Source organism: Oncorhynchus mykiss, chromosome 15, assembly GCF_013265735.2.
Source record: "Oncorhynchus mykiss isolate Arlee chromosome 15, USDA_OmykA_1.1, whole genome shotgun sequence".
In the NCBI taxonomy this organism is placed as follows: Eukaryota; Metazoa; Chordata; class Actinopteri; order Salmoniformes; family Salmonidae; genus Oncorhynchus; species Oncorhynchus mykiss.
In genome coordinates this window covers 18,271,096-18,291,981 of record NC_048579.1, presented here as the reverse complement: position 1 = coordinate 18,291,981, position 20,886 = coordinate 18,271,096, and the positions used below count along the sequence as shown (strand labels likewise).

General features: G+C 41.6%; 2 protein-coding genes across 7 annotated transcripts in view; one reads left to right on the top strand and one right to left on the bottom strand.

The window, feature by feature from the left end:
• Positions 1 to 62: 62 nt before the first annotated feature.
• On the top strand, positions 63 to 16,506 carry LOC110489728 (regulator of MON1-CCZ1 complex). 5 transcript variants are annotated; one of them, XM_036943919.1, is made up of 20 exons: positions 63 to 198; positions 4,171 to 4,247; positions 4,333 to 4,417; positions 4,518 to 4,574; positions 4,703 to 4,789; positions 5,588 to 5,728; positions 5,983 to 6,086; positions 6,211 to 6,300; positions 7,083 to 7,188; positions 11,036 to 11,144; positions 11,415 to 11,459; positions 11,595 to 11,648; positions 12,320 to 12,448; positions 12,591 to 12,697; positions 13,113 to 13,232; positions 13,330 to 13,407; positions 13,743 to 13,847; positions 14,394 to 14,462; positions 14,886 to 15,111; positions 15,948 to 16,506. In XM_036943919.1, the coding sequence occupies exons 1-20, from the start codon at positions 196 to 198 to the stop codon at positions 16,025 to 16,027; spliced, it is 1,872 nt and encodes a 623-aa protein (XP_036799814.1). In that variant the 5' UTR covers positions 63 to 195; the 3' UTR covers positions 16,028 to 16,506. The 5 variants fall into 5 exon arrangements, 4 of the variants coding, with proteins under 4 accessions (XP_036799814.1, XP_021418199.1, XP_021418197.1 ...); XR_005036056.1 differs by lacking the exon at positions 63 to 198 and adding an exon at positions 268 to 645 and having other exon boundaries at positions 14,416 to 14,462; positions 15,948 to 16,116; XM_021562522.2 differs by lacking the exon at positions 63 to 198 and adding an exon at positions 273 to 645.
• The window catches only part of LOC110489727 (melanoma receptor tyrosine-protein kinase), a 47,766-nt gene continuing 43,267 nt past the window's right edge, over positions 16,388 to 20,886 (bottom strand). For both annotated transcript variants that reach the window (XM_021562519.2, XM_036943918.1), the window contains exon 27: positions 16,388 to 20,879. In XM_021562519.2, the coding sequence (XP_021418194.1) occupies positions 20,545 to 20,879 (335 nt within the window). In that variant the 3' untranslated portion in view covers positions 16,388 to 20,544. The remainder of the gene's footprint in view (positions 20,880 to 20,886) is intronic.

Genomic DNA, 20,886 nt, shown 5'->3' with positions numbered 1-20,886 from the left:
AGAAGCTGCTGGAAGACACCAAACCACACCTACACTAGCAAATATATAACAACAGACGTATAACAAGCAACCTTTGTGTAACTACAATCCATCTTGTAAAATGTTTTAAGGCCTCCAGAAACTACCCGTACCTTTTTGGAGCGTTTGAGTTCAAAGTTTGACGATGGGATTTATATTTTGAAAGGGACATTTACTATGGTAGGCGATTCGCGTGATTTACATGATTTTCAAACCGGAACTTACTCTAGAGGTTTTTGGACCTTTGTTTCGCTAGTTAGCAAGCACAGCCACTATATCAAAATGACGATGTCGTAAAAATTTATGAAAACAAAAATGTGATGTTCGATGTTAAGGGTTATGCACAAGATTAACAGTGGGTTAAGGTTCGTTTTTATATCACATTTTAAGATGATCAATTGTAGAAATAGGCGGGGTTTATGACTGACTAGTGACGAACCTATCTTTCGTACAAATCAGTTCTGAAATCGTTATACAGTACAAACACTTGACAACTACAAGACATCATAGCATAACTGAAAGTTCACAATGAGTGAGGAACACTACCTCGAACTTTGTGAAAACCCTGTGCAATTTGAAAATGCGTCAAGCGTCAACAATGTGTTTTTCGACGAAGCGAATAAACAGGTACAGTAGCCTAGGCTAGCTAACGTTAGTTGGCTAGTGGTTTTGGGACACATCGTATGACTAGTCCAACCAGTACACACTCCCGATATTGTGTCCCAACGCCAGCTAGCTAGCAGGATTATTCTCTTGACACCACACTGATATAGATAGCTACATGCTTTTAGTTAGCTCGTTTATAGCTAGCTAAATACATAATCCGTGAACTTTTACTTTTAAGACATTTACATTTCCTTTCATTCAGCAAGAACATATAGCTAACTAGATGAGGATGGCTGTCAACCGTAAAGCAGGTGTAGCCATACAGTATTACTAATTTAATATGGTCGGTAAAGTTGGTTTTATATTCACATTCAACAGACATTCGCCAAAAGCTCTTTAAAATGGTTAAAATCAATAACTAATTCATTGATTGTCACAGAAACATACAACTATATATGGTTTTCTATAAATGTCTAGTATACTTTTACAACCTTTGTTTTGAATAAAAGTTCCAGTTTGGATTTGGTGGAAATACATACAATCTTTAAAATGCAATTTAAGCTGTATAAATCAATAACTAATTCACCGTTTGTCACAGAATCATAAAACTATATATGATTTATTCTAGAAATGTCTAGTGTACTTTTACATCCTTTGTTTTGAATACAAATTCCAGTTTTGATTTGATAGAAATACATAAATTCTGTAAAATGCCATTTAAAGTGGTATAATTATATAGCTAATTCACTGTTTGTCCCAGAAACATCAAACGATGTATGATTTATTCTATAAATGTATAACATAATTTTACAGCCTTTGTTTTGAGTGAATATTACAGTTTTGATTTGATAGAACGACATAACATCTGTAATATGCCTTTTAAAGAGGTATAAATCAATAACTAATTCAGTGATTGTCGCAGAAAAAAGTGAAAATATGCATGTATTTGCAATAGCTTTAAGGAAATGTTACTTTCAAGTGCAATTTGTTCTATATCAAGTTAGACAATATTTACATAAAGTTGTTCAATGTTTACAATCTTAAATTGTATGCAAAATCAATGTTTGCATTCTTAGTGCAACAGTTCCACATTTTAAAGTAGTTACAAGGCACAAGAGTCATTTATTTTTGTCTCTAATTTAACAGGACATTTCTAAGTGACCCCAAACTTCTGAACAGTAGTGGGTGGCAGGGTAGCCTAGTGGTTAGAGCGTTGGGCTAGTAACCGAAAGGTTGCAAGTTTAAATCTCCGAGCTGACAAGGTACATATCTCTCGTTCTAGGCCGTCATTGAAAATAAAAGTGTGTTCTAACTGACTTCCCTAGTTAAATAAAGGTACAAAAAAATATATGTATTAGCATGGGTATTGAAAGATACCAGAAGGTGGATAATGAAAAAAGCACTAATATAAGAAGGGGACTGTACATGTTTTGTTTTTGGGCTAAATGTACAGTCCACTTCTTACATTATGATTTGTCTCTAAACCCCTCTGCAATCTACTGGCACTAAACATTAAAAACTAGGACTTCAACCAGGCTGTCCCTATGCTATTTTCTCTCTTTCTCTCTTAAACTGCTAGCACAAAGCCTACGTGAAAATTAGTTGTTTCACCGAAAACAATATCAACTAGCCCAAATCAGCTCTACATAATTCAGCAGAGAGGTGTGCAACTACAAGACATTATAGCCATCATACCAGTGGAGAAACTAAGTCACCTACATAGGTATTACCATATCCCTTTCAATTCACATTCCTTGCAGAAATAACTATTTGCAAACCTCTTAAATGTCCAGAAAGACAGTGGCCTTAGAAGGGTATTTATACATTAAAATATATATTTGATGTGAATGGATGTGGAATTCTGCCAGTGTTTTAATGTCCTAGTTTTATATTTTTTCTTTACTTCCAACTCTATATATCCAAATGAGCCTATGAGGACCTTGGGGATCAGATGTACCATCATACCCATTGATCAAACGTATAACAGACAGACACTGCTCAAAAGGAGTTGTCTGTGATATCTACACTCAGTTGCCACTTTATTAGGTTCACCACCCTATTCACAAAAATAAACTGCTCCTACATACACCAAGTCCCGTGGTCTTGGCTTGCTAGACACTAAAGCATGCAGAGAAGTATTCAGGTATTCTGTTACTGTTTGTTTGAACTTTAGAATGTACAAAATGACAGCACAGTCTGTGATGGTCTTTTGTAACTTAGAAAAGTTCCAAAACTTGTACTGACTGTAATAAACTCCAACTGGACTTAAAGTCTGTCTCCTTTCCCAGTTTCATCAACAGTTCCGAATTAACGCTGTTCCAAATGCAAAAGGGTTTGTACCTAATAAAGTGACCACTGACCACTGTATCTATAGACTTTCCAGAATGTGTTCTGGGAATACCTGGGATATTAAACATTTGGCTGTAAGTGTTGAACATTTGAATCTATTACCTAAGGAGATGGTACCATTCAGCTTGTCTGGAGATGACGAAGACGAACTTCAACAAAGCCAAAATATAAAATGATTGGAAGGGGTCTCTTGGCTGTTAAATTAGATGCATAAATAAATGACTGTTGTGCCTTGTAACTACTTTAAAATGTGGAACTGTTGCACCAAAAATGCAAACATTGATTGGGCATACAATTTAAGATTGTAAACATTGTAAAACTTTATGTTAACATTGTCTAACTTCATGCACTTGAAATGAACATTTCTTTAAAGTTATTGCAAATAAACGCATATTTTCACTTTTTCTGCGACTATCACTGAATTAGTTATTGATTTCTTCATCTTTAAATGCAATATTGGAGATTGTATCTATTTCTATTAAATCAAAACTGGAATTTCTACTCAAAGCAAAGGTCGTAAAAGTATACTAGACATTTAAAGAATAAATCATACTTAGTTTGATGATTATGTCATAATGAGTGAAAATATTATTGATTTATATAGCTTTACATGGCATTTTATACATAGCATTTTATAGATGTGATGTATGGAATTTGCAAATAAATCAAGTCAAAACTGGAATTTTTACTCAAAACAAAGGTTGTAAAAGTATGATAGACATTTATAGAATAAATCATACATAGTGTGAATTAGTTATTGATTTATACATCTTTAAATAGATAGATTTTTATGTATTTCTATCAAATCAAAACTGGAATTTGTATTCAAAACAGAGGTTGTAAAAGTATGCATGACATTTATAGAATAAATCATATCTAGTTTGATGTTTCTGTGACAAGGTGAATTAGTTATTGATTTTTACATTTGTAAATGGCTTTTGGCAAATGTCTGTTGAATGTCTTGAATGTGTGTGAATATAAAACCAACTTTACCTCGGTAAGTAAAGGAGGTAGACAAATTGGTTAGCTATAGTATATAGTCAACATTAACAAATGTTTCTCCACTGGCAATACATTTACCAGACTAGACAAGGAGTAACTCTCAATTTTATGCATAATTCTATTGCTACCCTATCTAAATGTAATATTTTCCTCACAAATCCTTTTATATATTGAGCTTCCTCTTTGCCCATTCAGGTGTTTGCAGTACGATCAGGGGGTGCCACTGGGGTTGTGGTTAAAGGACCAGATGACAAAAACTCAGTTGCCTTCAGGTAACAACATTGCGCATAACTTGTGATGATAAATATTGTAAGATCAGTGATGATGATCTCATGAAAGTATGTATTTTCTTCACAGAATGGATGACAAAGGAGAGGTGAAGTGCATTAAGTTTTCGATCGGAAATAAGATTTTGGCTGTCCAGAGAACACCAAAATCTGTGGTAAGCATTACGTAAATCATTCCCGACTCAATGAAGGTAGCCTACCTCTAAGTTATCCCAACATTGTGTTTCCATGCTGATGGCCTCTGTTTTATTTTAGGATTTCATAAGCTTCATACCGGATTATCCGCATTTGGAATGCTCCCAGGAATGTAAGGTATGCATGCATATCCAGTGTCAAATGTTTAAAGTTAAAAATAGCTCTCATTTCTACATTGTTGCAACTAAGCATGAGTCAAATCTTCTATAGTTGTGGTTTTGATATTCAAATGTTATGATTGGCAGATGAAGAATGCCAGTATTTTGGGCTTCTGTTGGACCAACTGGAATGAAATCGTTTTCGTCACTGACCAGGGAATTGAGTTCTACCAGGTAACTACACTGAGTGTACAACACATTAGGAACACCTTTCTAATATTGAGTTGTCCCCCCCAACCCCCTTTGCCCTCAGAACAGCCTCAATTTGTCAGGGCATGGACTCCTTTGTCGTTGGCTGGATGACTTTTGGGTGGTGGATCATTCTTGAAACCCAGCAGCGTGGCATTTCCTTACACACTTAAACCGGTTCGCCTTAAATCTTTTGTCTTGCCCATTCACTCTCTTAATGGCACACATACACAATCCATGTCTCAAGGCTTAAAAACTCTCCTCCCCTTCATCTACACTGATTGAAGTGGATTTAATAAGTGACATAAGTAAGGAATCATAGCTTTCACCTGGTCAATCTATGTCATGGAAAGAGCAGGTGTTCATAATGTTTGATACGCTCAGTGTATATTTTACGACTCCTATTTCTTGTGATACGGCAAGCTAATTGTTTTGTGGTTTAGGAATGCACTGTGTCCTAGATTATTGTAACACAATTGGTTGAATTGAACTTGTATTGTTCTTTTCTATACTAAAACATTGTCACATGAAGCTTATGTGACTTGGTCATCTCAATTCAAACTACAACCACTAGAGGTCTCAATTTAACTCTGACTGTGCTATGAAGTTGTCAGATTTTGCCCTACTGCGCTGTGTAAGGTCAAATTGTACCTGGAAAAAGCATGTATATATGGATGTCTACTAGGCTCCAAATGCGATCTAGAAAAATGTCTTCTTGTGCCAGTTTTTCCGACATTAGACAGATGATGAAGTGTATGTCAATGAGATGCCCGCTGTGTTAAGGTGCTTCCTGACAAACGCAGCCTGAAGCTGCTGAAGAGTCAGAGCGTCAATGTGAACTGGTACATGTACTGTCCTGAGACTGCAGTCATCCTGCTCTCTACCACCGCCCAGGGCAACGTGCTGCAGCCGTTTGCCTTCAAAGTAAGTGGTCACAACTGAGATAATAAATGTTTCAAACAAGTCCACAACCGGACACAGTAAGACACGATATATTCCACCAAAGCTCATGTTTATGTTTGAGAAAGCATTAGCAGCCGCAAGTTGCTGAAAATCTATCCATCAAACATTTGATAGGTTAGTGTTTCATTTGATTTGATTAAAGTGGTTGTCCAAGCTCACTGTCGTTATCTTGTTTTTGATGGTGTTAACTTACCCGTTGTTGTTTGTACCTGCAGAGTGGGACCATGTCTAAAATGCCCAAGTTTGAGATCGAGCTTCCAGTGGTTCCCAAGCCAGCCAAGCCCAATCTGACAGAGAGGGACATTGCTGTGGCCACCATGTAAGTTTGCATCTGGGTTTGAATTGAAATGTCATAGTTTGGCTCGATATTCAAGTAACATTTTCAAACAACTTTTGGCAGTATAAAAAGCTAAGTGAGTTGTTCACTTTGTTTCTAATGGTAGTTACGGTCAGCTGTATGTAATGTATCTGAAGCATCACTCCAGAACTACTGACAGTCCCTGTGCTGAGGTGGTCCTCTATCAGCTACCCAGGTAAATCTTACATTTCATATAGCATATTCCTAATGGGCATTGGTCTAAACATGCTGAAATTCCTACTACTAACTTAATAACAAGGTCATGCAGCAACCATATTACCCTAATATGCAGAGTTGCTAGAGACATTAATTCAACCACCTTGAAATTAAATATGTATGGTGTTATTTATGAATAGGGAATACCTGAAGGGATAAAGTGACATATTATGTCAGTCACTGTCCTGACCAATGGTTTATATATACAATAGATTACTGATAGGGGGCGCTGTGTTGAAGCCACCGTGACTCCATTTTGGCACTCCCCCACCACTGTAAACAATATTTTGGAAGCTATAGAAATGCATTTATTAATGTCTACATTCGTAACTTAATGGGGAGTAGGAGCTGTCCTCCATTGGAATGAATAGAATTCTACAGTATTTCCATTACATTTTTGAAGGACCCCCCCAAAACATTGAGGAAAATGTTTTTTAGATATTTTTTTATTTTTTTGTATGTTTTGCTCACAATCTAATTTAAAAGTATGCATTAAGGTGTCTGTAATATAATAAACGTGTCAAAAACAAATGTAGACAATAAATGCCTTTCTATAGCTTCCAAAATATTGTTTACAGTGGTGGGGGAGTGCCAAGATGGAGTCACGGTGGCTTCAACATGGCGCCCCTGTGCAATATGGCTGACCGGTGGCATCAAAGCTTCTCAATGGTTAATACATAGCATCAGAAATCTAGGGTTTATATAAGTCATTGGTCCTGACTAACAGCATGTTGTTCCCAGGGAGGGATCCTATAAGAAGACCAACGTGTTGAAACTCAACACCACAGGGAAGTTTGCCCTCAACGTGGTGGATAACCTGGTTGTTGTGCATCATCAGAGCTCTCAGGTGAGTTCCTTTTGGCAAGAAATTGAGAGCTCGGGACTATAAGATTCTATCTGCAAAAAGATGATTCTGAGATAATTGGTTTTAAAGATCTTAACCCTCATTGGTTTGAATGGTGTCAGCAATTTTAATCTTGTATTCTTTTGAATTTAACAACATGAATTGGGGTATTTAGACTACTATATAGGTAGAGAACATTAAACAGAACAATGCTACTGTACGTCAATAACTCAATTTTGACAAAAATTCAGAAAGAACCTTATAGTCCCAAGTTCGCGGCAGCCTCAAAGTTAGACAAAAAAAGACTACTATCATGTTGACTTCCGGCGCCGGCAGAGATGGCCGCCTCGCTTCGCGTTCCTAGGAAACTATGCAGTTTTTTGTTTTTTTACGTGTTATTTCTTACATTAGTACCCCAGGTCATCTTAGGTTTCATTACATACAGTCGAGAAGAACTACTGAATATAAGATCAGCGTCAACTCACCATCAGTACGACCAAGAATATGTTTTTCGCGACGCGGATCCTGTGTTCTGCCTTACAAACAGGACAACGGAGTGGATTCCATGCAGCGACCCAAAAAAACGACTCCGAAAGAGAGGGAAACGAGGCGGTCTTCTGGTCAGACTCCGGAGACGGGCACACCGTGCACCACTCCCTAGCATTCTTCTTGCCAATGTCCAGTCTCTTGACAACAATGTTGATGAAATCCGAGCAAGGGTAGCATTCCAGAGGGACATCAGAGACTGTAACGTCCTTTGCTTCACTGAAACATGGCTCACTGGAGAGACTCTATCCGAAGTGGTGCAGCCAACGGGTTTCTCCACGCATCGCGCTGACAGAAACAAACATCTTTCTGGTAAGAAGAGGGGCGGGGGCGTATGCCTCATGGCCAACGTGACATGGTGTGATGAAAGAAACATACAGGAACTAAAATCCTTCTGTTCACCTGATTTAGAATTCCTCACAATCAAATGTAGACCGCATTATCTACCAAGAGAATTCTCTTCGATTATAATCACAGCCGTATATACCCCCCCCCAAGCAGACACATCGATGGCTCTGAACAAACTTTATTTAACTCTCTGCAAACTGGAAACGATTTATCCGGAGGCTGCATTCATTGTAGCTGGGGATTTTAATAGGGCTAATCTGAAAACAAGACTCCCTAAATTTTATCAGCATATCGATTGCGCAACCAGGGGTGGAAAGACCTTGGATCATTGTTACCCTAACTTCCGCGACGCATATAAGGCCCTGCCCCGCCCCCCTTTCGGAAAAGCTGACCACGACTCCATTTTGTTGATCCCTGCCTACAGACAGAAACTAAAACAAGAGGCTCCCACGCTGAGGTCTGTCCAACGCTGGTCCGACCAAGCTGACTCCACACTCCAAGACTGCTTCCATCACGTGGACTGGGAGATGTTTCGTATTGCGTCAGATAACAACATTGACGAATACGCTGATTCGGTGTGCGAGTTCATTAGAACGTGCGTTGAAGATGTCGTTCCCATAGCAACAATTAAAACATTCCCTAACCAGAAACCGTGGATTGATGGCAGCATTCGTGTGAAACTGAAAGCGCGAACCACTGCTTTTAATCAGGGCAAGGTGTCTGGTAACATGACCGAGTACAAACAGTGCAGCTATTCCCTCCGCAAGGCTATCAAACAAGCTACGCGCCAGTACAGAGACAAAGTAGAATCTCAATTCAACGGCTCAGACACAAGAGGCATGTGGCAGGGTCTACAGTCAATCACGGACTACAGGAAGAAATCCAGCCCAGTCACGGACCAGGATGTCTTGCTCCCAGGCAGACTAAATAACTTTTTTGCCCGCTTTGAGGACAATACAGTGCCACTGACACGGCCTGCAACGAAAACATGCGGTCTCTCCTTCACTGCAGCCGAGGTGAGTAAGACATTTAAACGTGTTAACCCTCGCAAGGCTGCAGGCCCAGACGGCATCCCCAGCCGTGCCCTCAGAGCATGCGCAGACCAGCTGGCCGGTGTGTTTACGGACATATTCAATCAATCCCTATACCAGTCTGCTGTTCCCACATGCTTCAAGAGGGCCACCATTGTTCCTGTTCCCAAGAAAGCTAAGGTAACTGAGCTGAACGACTACCGCCCAGTAGCACTGACTTCCGTCATCATGAAGTGCTTTGAGAGACTAGTCAAGGACCATATCACCTCCACCCTACCTGACACCCTAGACCCACTCCAATTTGCTTACCGCCCAAATAGGTCCACAGACGATGCAATCTCAACCACACTGCACACTGCCCTAACCCATCTGGACAAGAGGAATACCTATGTGAGAATGCTGTTCATCGACTACAGCTCGGCATTCAACACCATAGTACCCTCCAAGCTCGTCATCAAGCTCGAGACCCTGGGTCTCGACCCCGCCCTGTGCAACTGGGTACTGGACTTCCTGACGGGCCGCCCCCAGGTGGTGAGGGTAGGCAACAACATCTCCTCCCCGCTGATCCTCAACACTGGGGCCCCACAAGGGTGCGTTCTGAGCCCTCTCCTGTACTCCCTGTTCACCCACGACTGCGTGGCCACGCACGCCTCCAACTCAATCATCAAGTTTGCGGACGACACAACAGTGGTAGGCTTGATTACCAACAACGACGAGACGGCCTACAGGGAGGAGGTGAGGGCCCTCGGAGTGTGGTGTCAGGAAAATAACCTCACACTCAACGTCAACAAAACTAAGGAGATGATTGTGGACTTCAGGAAACAGCAGAGGGAACACTCCCCTATCCACATCGATGGAACAGTAGTGGAGAGGGTAGCAAGTTTTAAGTTCCTCGGCATACACATCACAGACAAACTGAATTGGTCCACTCACACAGACAGCATCGTGAAGAAGGCGCAGCAGCGCCTCTTCAACCTCAGGAGGCTGAAGAAATTCGGCTTGTCACCAAAAGCACTCACAAACTTCTACAGATGCACAATCGAGAGCATCCTGGCGGGCTGTATCACCGCCTGGTATGGCAACTGCACCGCCCTCAACCGTAAGGCTCTCCAGAGGGTAGTGAGGTCTGCACAACGCATCACCGGGGGCAAACTACCTGCCCTCCAGGACACCTACACCACCCGATGTCACAGGAAGGCCATAAAGATCATCAAGGACATCAACCACCCGAGCCACTGCCTGTTCACCCCGCTATCATCCAGAAGGCGAGGTCAGTACAGGTGCATCAAAGCTGGGACCGAGAGACTGAAAAACAGCTTCTATCTCAAGGCCATCAGACTGTTAAACAGCCACCACTAACACTGAGTGGCGGCTGCCAACACACTGACACTGACTCAACTCCAGCCACTTTAATAATGGGAATTGATGGGAAATGATGTAAATATATCACTAGCCACTTTAAACAATGCTACCTTATATAATGTTACTTACCCTACATTATTCATCTCATATGCATACGTATATACTGTACTCTATATCATCGACTGTATCCTTATGTAATACATGTATCACTAGCCACTTTAAACTATGCCACTTTGTTTACATACTCATCTCATTTGTACATACTGTACTCGATACCATCTACTGTATCTTGCCTATGCTGCTCTGTACCATCACTCATTCATATATCCTTATGTACATATTCTTTATCCCCTTACACTGTGTACAAGACAGTCGTTTTGGAATTGTTAGTTAGATTACTTGTTATTACTGCATTGTCGGAACTAGAAGCACAAGCATTTTGCTACACTCGCATTAACATCTGCTAACCATGTGTATGTGACAAATAAAATTTGATTTGATTTGATATCCAATGTCCAAACACGTTCAGTCCTGAATGATGTAGATAATGTCTTCTGTTTCAGACCTCCATCATATTTGACATCAAGCTGCGGGAGCCTGACTGTGCCCTAAACGTCCATCAGCCTGTGTTGCCTGGTCGCTCCATCCACCCCTACAGGATTCCCCTAACAGGTATAGGCTACAGTCTGACTGGCTGAGTTTATATTTGTCTCTGTGCCTGTGTTGTCTGCCTGTCCCTCCAGTTGTCTCTCTCTGTCTGTTATTTTTTTTTTCTGCCCCCATGTGTCATACTGTGTGAGACATTACAGAACTTTCAGAACTTCACTCCCATCTGTCACTTTTGAAAACAGTTTTTTTCCTCTCCTTGCGCTCCCTTATGTTCCATGCCATGTCTCTTAAACCCATGACAGAAACGAACTTCACGTCTCCCTGTCTCCATAGGTCTTGCTGCTGTACCCACCCAGCCTCCTGTGCCTTGTGAACTCTGTATCCTTTATGAAACGCTAGTAGCTAGATGAGCTACGGCGACACTTGTGTCAATGGAATGGTATCAATGATAATTGGGACGGCTAGCATGGAGATGGTAGGTGGTGGTATTACTATGCTTCCCTTGACCTTCAGACTCCTCATCTTGGAGCGTCTTTCAACCCGATATCATCATCAGTGCAAGCGAAGGTGAGTGAGAAGAACATCCACACATCTAACCATAGACGACTATGTCCTGGCAAACTGTCTGGGTTCATTTGAACCAGAAACAACCACTTGTAGGCCTCCCCAGTGGCGCAGCGGGATTGAGGGTTTGGCCGGGGGGGGCTTTACTTGGCTCATCGCGCCCTAGCGACTCCTTGTGGCTGGCCGGGCGCCTGCAGGCTGACTTCGATAGTCAGTTGAACGGTGTTTTCTACGACACATTGGTGCAGCTGACTTCCAGGTTAAGCAGCGGGTTTTAAGGAGCGAAGGTTTGGCGGGTCATGTCTTGGAGGACGCATGACTCAACCTTCACCTATCCCGAGCCCTTTGGGGAGTTGCAGCGATGAGACAAGATCGTAATTGGATTGCAATTAGATATCACAAAATTGGGGAGAAAAATGGGGTAAAATACTAAATAAAAAAGAAACCACCACTTGTCCTTAACCCCTATTCACTGTAGATCTGATAGGAACAGATAGGTACAGTACCTACTGTGGTAGGAGAGCCACCTCGTTCTCTGGTAGACAATGTAGAATGGTTGCCATATTGCTTGCGCCTATCCAAACTTCTCAGATCTACAGTTGGTTGTTTCCGGGTGGGGCTCAGGTTCTCTCCTGCTTGTCTGACCTGTGCTGTGTGTTCCCCTTTTGCTTCAGGGTATCTGTGGTATCTGCAGGTGAAGCTGCCGCCGACCGTCAACCTCCTGCAGGACAAGGGCAAGCTGATGGACTTCCTCCTGCGTAGACGAGACTGCAAGATGGTAATCTTGTCCGTGTGTGCACAAAGTAAGAATGCCTCGTGAAACATAGGGGAGACTGTTCGTTTCTGAAGCAAGCACACTAATAAAACAAGAAGTCGAGTTTGTTCATGATTAGAGAACCCCTAAACCATAGTGCCCGTAGATAGTGTTCACGCACTGTGTTTCAGTGCTCAATGGGGGAGATAAGGGGGGCTTACCAGTGGTGGCCACAGTGTTCGACAAACTCAACCAAGTTTACAAAGAGTACTTGGAGGCAGAGCAGACCTACACTGTGGTGAGTACAGTCTTATGAAAACACTGCATAACGAAAGCCACACTGTTTCTAGCACAGCTGTCTTGACTGTTATTAAGGCATGATCAGAGTGTGTATGCATGTGGATAAATGGATGTACTTCAATGATGTTACTTACATTATTATAAATGCACAGAAAAGCTAATTGTGTTAGTTCACTTAAGTCATTTGAAAATCAAGGGACACAGTGAAAATATATTTAGAAGAGTAGTGATATCTCACTATTGGATATGTCTTAACAATGTTGATCTCGTAATTTGAATAACACAAAGGATGTAGATGTTATAATCAGCTGAACAGAGTAAAGTTTTCTCATCCGTGTTACGGCGGATCAGAAGCTCACACACGGTCTGTTTCAGTGACATGACTTTTGTTCTTTCCTGTTGATCTCTTCCAGGCTACGGAGTCTGGTCCCAGCCGAGGCAGCGCTGCTCGGGAGAGGCCCGTCCGGACGCAGGCGGTTATCGACCAGTCAGACATGTACACCCACGTCTTGTCCTCCTTCTCTGAGAAAAAGGTGACTGCGGCAAAGCACATATTTCAATGGCTGCCTAATAATAATCTCAACTACCTGTAAGATGACTGAACATTCTATTGTTTCACCCCTCCAACAGGACACGTCTCACAAGTTTATAATTGCTGTGCTGATGGAGTACATTCGCTCACTCAACCAGGTCCAGATCACCGTGCAGGTACTTGCAGAAAAGGAGCCTTTGTGGAGGCTTTATCAGAACCTATTTTGTTCTTTTATGAGTTATGGTGAGATGCCACCGTTTCATGTTGTGACATGTTGCCAGTGCTACATTAGTATACTTTATGTTCCTGTAGATCCTACATATTTATTGGTCCATATTGCCCTGGAGATAATATTGTTGTTTTATCTTGTTTCCGGAGGCGAAAGGAATGCACACCTGTTTAGGCGAGGTACTGGCTAGCAGAGTAGAACACTTCAGAAAGAAAAAGAGAGCTGCACACTCTAGGACCTCAGATGCAGCAATTTAATAACCATTCTCTGTTTCCCCCCCAGCATTACCTGTATGAGCTGGTCATTAAGATGTTGGTTCAGCACAACCTCTTCTACATGCTCCATCAGTTCCTCCAGTACCACGTCCTCAGCGACTCCAAGCCACTGGTGAATCAGCAGTTACTACATACAGCTCAACTATTTCATGATAGTTTGGTCCTATAGTCATCAATAGCTTTTGGGTATTCAGTGGAGTAATACAACGTTTGGGACAAAGGGCTAGCAAGCTATTCGCTTCAGAATAGACCTGGGTCAAATACATTTCAAACACTTCAAAATAAAAGCTTGAGCTACAGTTCATATGGTTTTCCTGGTACATTGGAAACAACGTATGTGTTTGACCCAGGTCTTTCACAATTCTTACATGGTATTTAATCCAATATAATGCATGGGAAACTCTTCCCCTATCTACTCCTCCTGTGATCCCATTTCTCACCGGATAACTTTGTTTGAAGGATAAAAGGCATGATGTTGCTCTAATAGTGGTTGATTATTTATTTACTCTCTCTCTCTCTCTCTCTCTCTCTCTCTCTCTCTCTCTCTCTCTCTCTCTCTCTCGTTTCATTGTTTGAGCTGACCTCAAAAAAGTTCTACAGTAAGATCTTTATTTTGATTGGTCATGGAATTACCATGTGCATCATCATTCTCTCTAAGGCCTGTTTGCTGCTGTCTCTAGAAAGCACATACCCCCCTGCACACCAGCTCTCCCTGGATATGTTGAAGGTAGGATCCCTTACTTATGCACACCCTCAAACACACACACACATTCAAACTCACACACTCCCTCAAAAAACAAACACACACACACACACACACACACACACACACACACACACACACACACACACACACACTCTGTTTAAACAGCTATCGAATATCACACAGGACATCCAAAGTCCTTTGGAGAGTTTAATGTTTTTCCAGAGAATCCCATTTTAAAGTTCCATTAGTTGTATTGGGCCAGCTAATTATAGCAAATAAGGAACCTTCAAGTGAACAAACTTCATGGCTGAGTTATAACAATACATCTAGTTTGTTTTGTTTGAGTCAGCACAGGGTTTCCCATGTGACGTTCTGATCTACAGTATGTGTGTGTAACATGCTGATCTATAACATCATACATCTATGTGTATGTGTGTGTAACAGAGACTGTCCACAGCCAATGATGAGATCGTGGAGGTGCTCCTGTCCAGACAGCAGGTGCTGGGTGCGCTGCGCTTCATCCGCAGCGTGGGTGGCCACGGCAACATCTCCGCCCGTAAGTTCCTAGACGCAGCACGCCAGACAGCCGACCAGATGCTCTTCTACACCATCTTCCGGTTCTTCGAGCAGAGGAACATGCGTCTGAGAGGCAACCCCAGCTTCATCCCAGGTGATGTGACACCACTACACTAGGTCTGCAGCTCAATTGGCCCCCTATTCCCTATGTAGTGCACTACTTTTCACCATGGCCCACATAGCAGAACACTTCATCTAGAACCACATTGTCTTTAGCCAGATGGCTTGACTTATACACACCGATAGGTTGAATAAATTGTCTAGGAGTGATGCCAGACTATGTATTTTTATGGCTCTGGTCTGACTAAATCCTTTGTAATGACCGTAGAAATAATTCTCACATGGACTCTATTCTGTGGTAGAAATGTTGGTAATGCCGTTGTGTTCAATAATGAATGAGTGCCCTCCCTCTGTGTGATTTATATTAGATTGCCTTGACCCAAATAATAACTCTGCTAAGCCAGGAACAACAGGCATGTGCTGAAACTGTTGCTTTTCTATTCATGTGGATGCATCTATGATTGTTCCCAAGCATAAAATTCTTACCACAATTGCATGGCTTCTTTGAAACTTTGAACATGTGTGAGTGAGCGAGTAGCAGTGATTGTGAACCTTTATCCTATAGGTTTCAGGTTTAATAGACACCCACATTATCAACGTAAACTGCAATCCAAGAGGATGACAAACAGAGTAGCATATACCTGTCTAAATACTGTATACAATTTTAAGAAATGTAGAAATTAATAAGGACACAATGGGTACTAATGGTAAAAACACAATCAACATGTTTGCAGTGGGGTAATAAATAAACCTGGGAATAAATGACTAATTAATACATGAATAGCTAATAAATAAATGAGTCTCCACCTAGCTGCACTGGCATGTATTGACTGACCTTTGCCCTAATACTCTGTTTTGATTGGCCAATAGGTGAGCACTGTGAGGAGCATGTGGTATACTTCAAGCAAGTTTTCGGGGAGCAGGCACTCATGAAGCAAGTAACAGTTTGAGTCGAGACATATTTTATGTTATCCCACAGTCCATTAACTTATTGTAGATAATTGTTCAAATCATGCTAATAAAATCATTTGTACATATTCTAACAATCAATGGTGTATGACATGTCATGGTTGTGCATTAGTCCGCTTGACAAGGCGTCCTTCTGACTAACCCTGGGTCATGCTCATTAGGGCATTCGATAGAAAACGTTTTGCAACGGTAAACGAAAAGGAGCATTTCTTATTGGACAAGTCAAGGTAGTCCTTCTGCCTAATGAACACAAACCTGGCTTATGGTTTGAAAAACATAATTATGATTGTGTCTGCTTCTATTGCCGACGGAAAACCTGAAATAATTTGATTATACGTAGCTTTGACTTTTTAGGAAATTAAAATGTCATTCCTTTATTTTAAGCATTGTAGCGTCTAGGACATAGCATTACAGTGGAATGTTGTACTTTTGTATGTGTGAAGTGCACAATTAAAATTGATTTCCTAAACATCAAATACTAGTAGATACAGTATACAAACACAGGAAGAACGTCACGGTAACATGTCAAACACTGTTGGCTCAGAGAGCGTGCAGTTGTCTCACAATTACCAACTGCTTAAAGTGAGTTGAATTTACCGACTATTTTCTACTTGCATTACTGACTTCTAACCCCTCTGTAATAACATAGACAATCATAAAAACAGTGCTTGAGCCGCCTCTGTTATCGGCTAGAAAAAAGCTGAGAGATGGGCCTGGAGAAATGTAACCACTCTCAAATTCATAGACAGAGCAATGGATACAAGGACTGACCATCCATGATATTTAAAAGTATAGTTTCAACCATGTTTTGAGGCTATACAGTGTTTGTTTACATATATACCGCTTATAAACATTGGAGTAAAAAGCTTATTTGGGGTTCTGATGTGGTACGACAGTTGAACTAAACTCATGAGGCATGAGTTATATGAGGCATAAGTTATATTCTTCAAGAATTAATGTCATTAATTTCAGTAAAACAAAATTGGTGTAGCAACTAAGGCTGCGTTTACACAGGCAACCCAATTCTGATAAATATATTTTAACCAATCAAATCAGCTCTGAAAAATATATTTTAGTTGTATTTTCCCTTTTTTTAAACTGCATTTTTTTCCCCAATTTCATGGTATCCAAATGGTAGTTACAGTCTTGTCTCATTGCTGCAACTCCCATACGGACTCGGGAGAGGGGAAGGTCGAGAGCCGTGTGTCCTCCGAAACACAACCCAACCAAGCCGCACTGCTTCTTGACACAATGTCCACTTAACCCGGAAGCCAGCCGCACCAATGTGGCGGAGGAAACACCGTACACCTAGCAACCGCATCAGCGTGGACTGCGCCCGGCCTGCCACAGGAGTTGCTAGTGCGCGATGGGACGATGACATCCCTGCCGGCCAAACCCTCCCCTAACCCGGACGACCCTGGGCCATTTGTGCTCCGCCCCATGGGTCTTGCGGTTGCGGCCGGCTGCGACAGCCTGGAATCAAACCCAGAATCTCTAGTGGCACAGCTAGCACTGTGATGCAGTGCCTTAGACCACTGCGCCACCCGGGAGGCCTGAAAAAGATCTTTGAAAATATCTGATGTGATTGGTTAAAAGACCAATTAGTGGCATAAAAATATCAGAATTGGGCTGCCTGTGTTAACGCACCCTATGAATTCTAGGTTTAACAAAAGGAATGGAGTCACAATGAAGGGATTTCCAGGGAATGTTCATTTATGTACAAGTAGCTAACTTTTTCCTAACATTGCTTAAGACTGCTGATTTCTGGGGAAATACATCTAAATTGGTACTGTACTCTCATAAATTAATTCACATGTGGATGTTGAACTCGAGGATAGAGACAAATCCAGGTTGTTAAAACAATCTCCATTGTACATTTTTTTTGTTTGTTAGACAAGTAGAAATTTCACAAATAATCTGACGTATCTGCTGTTAAGAAGAGCTAACAGTCCACGTGACACTGTTCACGCTCCTATCCTCAAATCTCTAAATGTTTATCTACACTATATATACAAAAGTATGTGGACACCACTTCAAATTAGTGGATTCGGCTATTTCAGCCACACCCGTTGCTGACAGGTGTATAAAATTGAGCACATAGCCCTGCAATCTCCATAGACAAACTTTGGCAGTGGAATGGCCTTACTGAAGTCAGCACCATAACTGTTTGTCGGGAGCTTTATAAAATTGGTTTCCATGGCCGAGTACCTGCACACAAGCCTAAGATCACCATGCACAATGCCAACCATCCCCTGGAGTGGTGTAAAGCTCACCGCCATTGGACTCTGGAGCAGTGGAAACGTGTTCTCAGGAGTGATGGGCTAGGCCCCTTAGTTCCAGTGAAGGGAAATCTTAACGCTACAGCATACATTCTAGATGATTCTGTGCTTCCAACTTTGTGGCAACAGTTTGGGCAAGGCCCTTTCCTGTTTCAGCATGACAATGCCCCTGTGCACAAAGCGAGGTCCATACAGAAATGGTTTGTTGAGATTAGTGTGGAAGAACTTGACTGGCCTGACCTAAACCCCATCTATCACCTTTGGGCTGACTGCGAGCCGGGCCTACTCGCCCAACATCAGTGCCCGATCTCACTAATGCTCGTGGCTGAATGGAAGCAAGTCCCCGCAGCAATATATTAATACCCATGATTTTGAAATTAGATGTTCGACGAGCAGGTGTCCACATACTTTTTGTCATGTAGTGTTTATCTAAAACAAGTGTCATTTACAATTCCCTTATCCAAACGGATCACTCATTTACATAGCTCTTATCAAGTTGTAAACAATAATGCATGGCTAATACTGTTATTTCTATCTGAAAGGACCAGTAGGTTCGCTTGACCAGGGGTTCCCAAACTTTTTCACTCAGGCCCCCCTTCCAGCATTGGGGAACATCTGCATCCCCCCCTGCGTGCACAACATGTATATTTCTATGGGCACAAGCACTGTTCACGAGAAGCTGCTCACTCCCCTCTTGTTGGCCGAAATAAAATGTAAGGTTTAAAGTTTATTTCCTGCAATTCTACACATGTTGTCATGCCTAATGTATATTCATGTGATTTGAGTGACTCAAACATTACAACAAAATCTATGAGCTATAACCTAGCTATAAAAATAAAGAATTATATATATATATATATATATATAAACTCCCAGTAATTTATTGGGTAAACCACCAACGTTTCGGCATCACTCTGCCTTCTTCAGGGTGACCCTGTTGTTTTACCCAATAAGTTACTGGGAGTTCATATATAAACTCAATTTGTATAGCTTACAGTTTATTCGCCCTTAGTCTGCACCTCTGCACTAAATATTTTTTTCAGAATATACTCCAGATCATGCTTTTTCTTAGACAAAAAAACCTAGCTTTAGCTGACACGGTCTAGTTGATCTGGACATTTGACTTTAGTTATAAATAGCTCGAGAGGAAAAGTGATGCTACCCAATTTTGAAATGTCACCTTGTGCATTCTACTTTTACAACTTTCAAGAGTAAGTTGAAAGCCAGACTTAGTAAAATAAATATATATATTTGTGTTTATATAGTTTTTTTTTCACGGCGTATTCTGAACTCTAATTAATTCCACCATCTTTACACGCTAGGAAACCATGAATGGGGGGAGGGGTTTGAGGTGGTGGCATTAATTCAAGGTCAGAATACGGCACACCGCCACACCCTCATTTAATCGTTCTCTACCCATAGAGTTCTTTTATAGTGTCTATTTTTGCTCTTCCAGTTTTCCCATCCTTATTGCAATTATTAATACTAGCAAGAGTTAAGACTTACAGACCAGTTTTCTTTCTAAGATAAAGAGTGAGACCTGAATATGTCGCCATTAATTTACCGTTTTTGTGTAGATCAATGCACGCCTAACACAATCTGTACATTTGTGTGTCGTTTTTTGAAAATACTTTGAATTGACCCTCTTAGTTACCAGTAGCTCTCGGTACCCAAAATCGTTTGAGTCTTGGTATTCAAGTGTGTACAACAGTGAAAAGCTCTAATAAACTGTGTCCACAATACAATGTAAGCATAAGGTCCACCACTGATGGTCAGTATCTCAGTGTGTACTCAGTTCACTCCACATTCACATTTCATGGCAAGACAAATAAAAAAACAACTGTTTCACACACTCGACCCAAACTGAACAAACAACAGTGTACAAATAAATTACTTGCGTGACATAATTGTATTGTCAAGGCTTTGGCTCATTCTTCTGATTGGAAAGTCACCCAAACTCACCTGTGGATGGTTGCTTCATGGATTTGAAATAGAGTACACATTTCCCAGGAGCATCAATTCATGACAGACGCCATCTTGGTTTCGGCCGACTTACATCCAAGGACGACGCAAAAAGCCTATTCACTCCATAAATAAAGGGACAACCACACTACTGTAATCTCTCCAAACCCTTCCCTGATGTCCCACATCTGTCTCCATCCAAGTTCCTTTAGATCCTATAGTCCCTCACTGTCCCTGTGTTCTGTGGGAGGAAACCCCTAGCGTACAGGGGCGTGTACAGCAGCGCTCAACCCGAGGTACTCCAGGTTCTCTACTGCAGGCAGGAAGTGACTACTGGTGGGTGTGGCCTGAGGCAGGAAGTCCTCCTGGTAGTCTGGGTTGTCCATGCGCTCGCAGACGGAGCGAGGGAGGGTACTGCGGGCCATGTTGTGGTACTCAGGGATCTCCAGCACGCACGGCAGGAAGTTGAAGAACTTGACGTCCGGGTCGTACCCAGAGGAGGGCCTACTAGCCCAGGCTGGCTCAGTGGGGTCCTCATAGCTGGGGTTAAAGACGTCAGAGAGCCTGGTGTTCCCGTTCTGGTTAAGGTATTCTAGAAT

Coding starts and splice junctions, on each gene's coding strand:
- LOC110489728 (XM_021562522.2), top strand. CDS start 547: ATGAGTGAGGAACACTACCTCGAACTTTGTGAAAACCCTGTGCAATTT. Junction 646..4,170: donor TCGACGAAGCGAATAAACAG/GTACAGTAGCCT, acceptor TTGCCCATTCAG/GTGTTTGCAGTACGATCAGG. Junction 11,460..11,594: donor TCCTGTGCCTTGTGAACTCT/GTATCCTTTATG, acceptor CTTGACCTTCAG/ACTCCTCATCTTGGAGCGTC.